Consider the following 6,848-nt stretch of genomic DNA (forward strand, 5'->3'; position numbering starts at 1 on the left):
TGTTCCAGATTTGTGACTGCAGCTCCTGGGACATGTGAGCACAACGCACATGAACAAGAAACATGCAGACAGTGTCAGAGTCCATGATCAGCTGCAGATCATCCTGAGTGAAGTCTGGTTAGTTTGCAGTGATTAAGTCAAATCAGTCCGATCTCCTCTTCCATCGGGCCTCAGAATGAAGCATCGGGCCCAACGTGACTCCCACAGATACACACGAAGACAAACTTTAGCGTTTGCCTCCAACTGTTTGCTCAGATTTTTTACGCTGTAGCTCCAAGTCGAGATGAGAAGTTTCCCAAGACCTGGCCCTCCCACCCTCACACACACACACACGCACACACACACACCCCCCACCACCACCCGCTCGCATGCAGCCGAGCAGACCACAGCACGCAGCAAGATGGATGTTTGCATTCAGACCACAGAGACGTTCAGCCTGGAGGTTAAATTAGTAAAAAGCTGCAGATCCAAGCAGGACAAAGCAAACATTTAGGATATTTCCAGATCTGCAATTAATTCAACCTACATTTTACAGAGCTGATGGCGTTTGAATCCCGGCGTCTAAAGCTGTCGCATGAATAATGTTTTGGAGTGGAGGTGGCCCGTGTGACTCGTGGAGGAGGAGGCGCTCAGCCACCATATGCTGGCTTTGGTTTGTTTGTGTGCCGCGTTTTACTGCCTCTTATTTTTGACAAGATGTCACGTGGGCGTAGAGGCCGAATCTGCTGCCACCGCCTGAGTGTGCGTGTGTGTGTGCGTGTGTTTGTGTTTGTGTTTGTGTGCGTGTGTGTGTGTGTGTGTGTGTGTGTGTGTGTGTGTGTGTGTGGAGCTGAACAGGTGGGCTTCACTGCCAGAAAAGTTGACACATTGTTTAGTTTTCTACTTCTTAATATTTGTGGTTCATTTGTTCGTCTTTCATGCACCGATTGTTACCGCAGTTCTTTGTTTAGTATTTTCTCAATCCTCTCCTTCTTTTCTCTTGGTGCTCATCCCTCGTTTTACCCTCTCCATCAATTCATCCTCCCTCTCACAGGGAGAGGGGGGAGTAGAAGAGAGAGAGAGAGAGAGATGGAAGAAGACAGAATTGGGGAGGAAAGATTGAAGGAGACTGAAAGAGAGATGGAACAAACAGAGCAGGAGAAAAGCGAGAGAGGGGAAGAGAGGAGTCACAGAGAGAGATGGAGAGATGGAGAGATTCAGAAGCCTGAGCTGTTCCTCACCTCCTCCTCCTCCTCCTCCTCATCACTGATCCACAAGCAAACGTTTGGCCTCCTGACCACAGTGACGTCCTGCGAGTCGTTAACACAAAACCCAAAAACGCTCCACGAGCTATTTGAGTTCAAAGTGAGAATCTAAAACATACAAACATGTAGCAGGTAAATAAAGCCAGAGGAGGGGGGGGGGGGGCATGTTTGAGAACCACAAGACTTATGAAAGAGGGGGTGGGGGGTGGGGGTGGGGGGGAAGGAGAGAGAGAGAGAGAGAGAGAGGGAGAGAGAGAGGGAGGGAGAGCTGCAGACAGAGAGCTAATTGGTAAATAAACAAAATATAAAGTTAAAAGGTTTCAGAGTGAAACTGAAGTAAAAACTAAATGAAATCAAACTTTTCATTTCAAATCACTGCTGAACCAAAAATAGTGAAAGGTCAAATAAAGTTGCAGCTGAATCGCTCGACTGCTTTAAGTGGAACATTTAGTGAAAAATAAGTCTGAATTAACATTAAACTGAATCCACCATTCAATGACTATAGATACAAAGCAGAGGAGGAGGAGGAGGAGGAGGAGGAAGGGGCTGCAAGTTCCTAGACTGCTGTCTCCCCCTATTGACCAAAGTATGAAGCTGCAGCCAGAGGCAAAGACACTGAAGCAGACACGAGATAGAAAAGGAGAGAAGAAACCAGTTTAAAGTGGATTAAGTGACTTATGAATCAGGGTTTCATCTCTTTTTCATCAGGTTTAGGGTCTGATCTTTCCTCTCTTTATTTTATTATAACTCACTTTAGCCTTTTTCTCATGTTTCCACTTAGTAAAAATCAAGATCAGCGTATAATCTCAACGTTCCATCGGGCTGATTGCACGCTGAAAAGCAGCGATTGTTGAAAAATCTATAGGAAACTCCAGCATGAATAAAGCAGCATATAGAGGCTGTGTGTGTGTGTGTGTGTGTGTGTGTGTGGAGAAAGGGGGTGGGGCAACGGGATCGAATTCCTTCACTGTGGCGTCACGGCCCGGTGGCCAATCAGCTGTGTGAGCGCCATGGCAACGCCATTATAAAGGGCGCGTGCGGAGCGGCTCGCATTTTAAAGCACTCGCGCGTTCCGGGATTCTACTTGGGGACTAGAACGGAGCACTTTACCCACCGCGTCACCCTGCACACTGAGAGTGAACTCTGCCCGCTGGGTTGGTGTTCCTGCAGCCCTGCTCCGGTGTGGATCCGCCCGCAGAGACGCGCAGCCTTCCGGGGGAGAGAGTCAGAGCGCCGCGTAAAGACGCTCAGCTCCACAACGGGCTTTACGCACTGCGCTTTGGAGCGAAAGAGACCCGGGACCAGCTGCTGTGTTCCTGCCTGGTAAATCTCGCGTTTGGAGGCTTTTTCCTCTCCACGGCGCAGGTTTAACTCTCCGTTTCGCGCGTAATTTGGTCCCACTCCGGTTTTCGTATGAATCTCCTCGACCCCTACCTGAAAATGACGGAGGAACAAGACAAGTGTCTCTCTGACGCCCCGAGTCCGAGCATGTCCGAGGACTCCGCCGGCTCTCCGTGCCCCTCTGGCTCGGGCTCCGACACCGAGAACACCCGCCCCTCGGAGAACGGCCTGCTCCGGGGGGACGGAGCCCTGGGAGAATTCAAGAAGGACGAGGACGACAAGTTCCCCGCCTGCATCCGGGAGGCGGTGTCCCAGGTGCTGAAGGGCTACGACTGGACTCTGGTCCCGATGCCGGTGCGCGTAAATGGATCTTCCAAGAACAAACCTCACGTCAAGCGGCCGATGAACGCCTTCATGGTGTGGGCGCAGGCGGCGCGCAGGAAGCTGGCGGACCAGTACCCGCACCTGCACAACGCGGAGCTCAGCAAGACTCTGGGGAAACTGTGGAGGTAAGGGCGCCTTGACGCACGGATCTCTCATCTTCTCCTCTGAACCCGATCGGCTGTAGGATGATCCTGTATTTAACCCTTTCACACCTGGATGCATGTCTCTATTCTGTCTCCTTCTTTAGAGACTCACCATTTCTCCCTCTACGCGAGTTTCAACCACAAATCAATGTTGCATCAATTAACATGGCATGAGTGAAATAAGTGATTGATTCTTAATTCGCAATTCAGAGAGTGGAGCGAGTTTATCCTGCGTGTGTTTGTGGAGCCAAACGCCCAATATCAGATCACTCTATGGTCCTATAGCGAAGACGATGATGTTAGGTGAAGCTTTAGTGAGAAGAAACAAACAGAATTCATCTGTAGGCTTCAAGTCCGCACTGTCACATTTTAAAACTTCATTTTTGGTAATAATCCACGCTAATAATCAATTATTTTACCAAATCTGCCTCACTGTCTGTGCTTAAGTAAAGAGTCACTGAAGGAAGGTGTCAGGTTTGACTGACACTGTGCCTAAGTGTTGCGTGTTGTTCTGGAGTTGTGCGTTGACGCTCCGTTGTTTGTTTTACGCGCAGACTTCTGAACGAAGGCGAGAAGCGGCCGTTCGTGGAGGAGGCGGAGCGGCTCCGGGTGCAGCACAAGAAGGACCACCCGGACTACAAGTACCAGCCACGGCGGAGGAAGTCGGTGAAGAACGGCCAGGGCGAGGCGGAGGACGGCAGCGAGCAGACACACATCTCCCCCAACGCCATCTTCAAGGCGCTGCAGCAGGCAGACTCCCCGGCCTCCAGCATGGGAGAGGTGCACTCCCCCGGCGAGCACTCCGGTGAGCAGGGAGGGGGGACTGGAGGGTGTGTGGGTGTGTGTGTGCGTGCGTGTGCGTGTGTGTGGAGATCCTCTGTAAATTGTTCAGAAACCATCTTCAAATCATTTGGAGATTATGGGATTGTAATAATATTTAGTGGGACTTAATCTAGGGAAGAACTTTTTACAGTTGGATACCAGCTGTTCTGATGTAATGAACACTTTTGTGACCCTAAGTCATAGAATCAAAATTCTCATCCGTCCATATACTTCACCTTATTTTGGAGTCTTGTCAAAACAGCTGTGCGTCTCTCCTCTTACAATTTGGGTTTGAAACTGTTCCTGTAGAATGTCAAATCAAAACCAGACTAAAGTATCATATTGGCTGACTTTCTTTACCGTTTTGCTTTAATTGGCGGCCCAAGCTGAGTGGGCGTGGCTCGCTCTACAAAAAGTGCCATAACTCTGAATGAATCAGTCGACTGGAACCAAACTTAGTGCCCTCAGTACTTATGCAACAAATGAAATGTCAATCAACTGTCAACTGTCAATGATGGTGACGCCAAAACAACAACAATGTTTTCCATCTTCCAGGCTCCCAGGGTCCTCCCACTCCTCCCACCACTCCAAAGACCGATGTCAGCTCAGGCAAGATGGACCTGAAGCGTGAGGGGGGCGTCCGCTCCCTGCCTGACGGCCCCGTCGGGCGCCAGCTCAACATCGACTTCCGCGACGTGGACATCGGCGAGCTGAGCAGCGACGTCATCTCCCACATCGAGACCTTCGACGTCAACGAGTTCGACCAGTACCTCCCTCCAAACGGGCACCCGGGCTCCGCTAGCGGACCCGGCGGCGCCACGCCGGTCAGCTACACCGGCAGCTACAGCATCAGCGGCGGTGCCCCCGTCAGTCCGCAGGGAGGCGGCGCCGCGGCCTGGATGGGTAAGAGCCAGACCCAGCAGGGGCAGCAGCAGCAGCCCCAGCACACTCTCACCACCCTGGGCAGCGGCTCAGAAGCCAGTCAGGCCCAGCATAGGACCCAGATCAAGACTGAGCAGCTGAGCCCGAGCCACTACAGCGAGCAGCAGGGCTCGCCGCAGCACGTCGCCTACAGCCCCTTCAATCTGCAGCACTACAGCCCCTCCTCCTACCCGCCCATCTCCAGGGCGCAGTACGACTACTCCGACCACCAGGGCGGCGCCTATTACAGCCACGCGGGGGCGGGGCAAGGCTCGGGCCTGTACTCCACGTTCAGCTACATGAGCAGCCCCAGCCAGAGGCCCATGTACACGCCCATAGCCGACAACGCCGGCGTCCCCTCTATCCCGCAGAGCAGCCCGCAGCACTGGGAGCAGGCGCCCGTTTACACCCAGCTCACCAGACCCTGAGCCGTCGGGCCAACTGAGGGACAACACAGCGCGATGACACGTACAGCCACACAGACTCGCCAACACACAGATACACACGTGTGTTTCAAATGCGTTCATGTTTCCCCCACACGTATTCTGAGGTACGACATGTCCGTGTGACGCCAAACCGACTGACCAATCAGAACCCTTCTTGTCGGAATACGAGTGGGAAAACAAATGACGCCATTTGAACAAACGTCCACACAAACACACACACACACACACACACACACTCCAAACACTTTACTGCAGGGAGAGGATTTGGCTGCCGTCTTCCTCCAAAACTGCTCCCTGAACGAGACACTTGAATTAAAAAGAGAGACGAGGAGGAAGAGGAGGAGGAGGAGCTGGACTTGTGATTGGCTCACGTCGTGCCTTGCTATTGTATCGTAATAGAAACTATATATATATAAATATATATATATTTTTAGAGAGATGAAAAGACTTAAGAAGCTCCTCTGTGAGGACTTATTGATTGTTGTTGATATTCTGTAGGTACTGTGTTTCTTTGGTTTTTCCTATGCTGGCAGTTTGTAACCTGGGGGGGCGTGGGGGGGGCGGGGTCAGTTTGGGAGGGGGGCGGGGTAATTATTTGTACCTGTAGATACAAAATGTTTCTAAAAAAGCTTTATATATTTGTACCATCATGTTAGTGCAGCGTCTGGGCTTCAGTCACTCTGGGCCGCTGAGCAGTTTGGGTTTGTATTTATGCTGTTGAAAAGAACTTTGGGCGAGCGTTCCAGACTTTTGAGCGTAGCCTTTAGAGAGAGAGTGAGAGACAGAGAGAGACAGAGAGAGAGAGAGACTTGCTTTGGCGACGTTGTGCTGTCTGAACAGGCGAGGCCGCAGCCCTTTCACCATCTGTGCCTTGGATTTTACATTTTCTCAAACTTGTGAGTGTTTGTGTGTGCGCATGTGTGTGTGCATGTGTGTGTTTGTGCGTGTGCGTGCGTGCGTAGCGGCCACAGCTGAGATTACGCTTAACCGTCCGACAGCATGTGTTTGACAGCCACAGGAAGTCACCTCTGACCCCTCCGGTCTCCCCCCTGCAGTCTCCCACCGTTCCGGGCGTCCAATCAGCCTCCTTCTGCCCCCCCCCCCCCCCCCCTTCCCCACCGCCCCTCCCCCAGTTTAAAATTCTATTTATTTATTAGCTTTAATTTTATTTCAAAGTAAATATTTTGCGTATTATTCTTAGCAGCATATAAAGTCTCTTTCCTCTCTGATGTTAAGCCCCGGAGGTCTTTAGACAGAGTGGTACTGATCTGTAATCACACTCTTCTTTTGTCTTATTTATCTTATGTAAATGTCTATTTTAAGTATGTATTTGCCTTTTTTCTGTATCTAGCAAAATGCTTACAGATGATTTGTTATTTGTGAATTCCCTTTGATGTTTGACTTTTAAACTCTGGCTGAACTGGAAAAAGTTTCTGTCCGTTTCCTTCATCTGCATATCAAAGAACTCTTCCTCCTCTTTTCTAAGACCTTGCCATGTATTTGTACCGTCTTTAAAGACTCTTTTGTATATGTATTTGCAATAAAAA

The 6,848-nt window shown here is 50.6% G+C and overlaps 1 protein-coding gene across 1 annotated transcript; it reads left to right on the forward strand.

Moving 5' to 3' along the window:
• Nucleotides 1–2,312: 2,312 nt before the first annotated feature.
• LOC143015614 (transcription factor Sox-9-like) lies at nucleotides 2,313–6,848 on the forward strand. Its single transcript, XM_076169661.1, has 3 exons — nucleotides 2,313–3,094; nucleotides 3,667–3,917; nucleotides 4,490–6,848. Exons 1-3 carry the CDS (start codon nucleotides 2,658–2,660, stop codon nucleotides 5,281–5,283), a joined length of 1,482 nt encoding a protein of 493 aa, XP_076025776.1. The 5' UTR covers nucleotides 2,313–2,657; the 3' UTR covers nucleotides 5,284–6,848.

The sequence above is a fragment of the Genypterus blacodes genome, unplaced genomic scaffold, assembly GCF_046128005.1.
Source record: "Genypterus blacodes isolate CSIRO-AG114 ecotype Tasmania unplaced genomic scaffold, CSIRO-AGI_Gbla_v1 ptg000209l_1, whole genome shotgun sequence".
In the NCBI taxonomy this organism is placed as follows: Eukaryota; Metazoa; Chordata; class Actinopteri; order Ophidiiformes; family Ophidiidae; genus Genypterus; species Genypterus blacodes.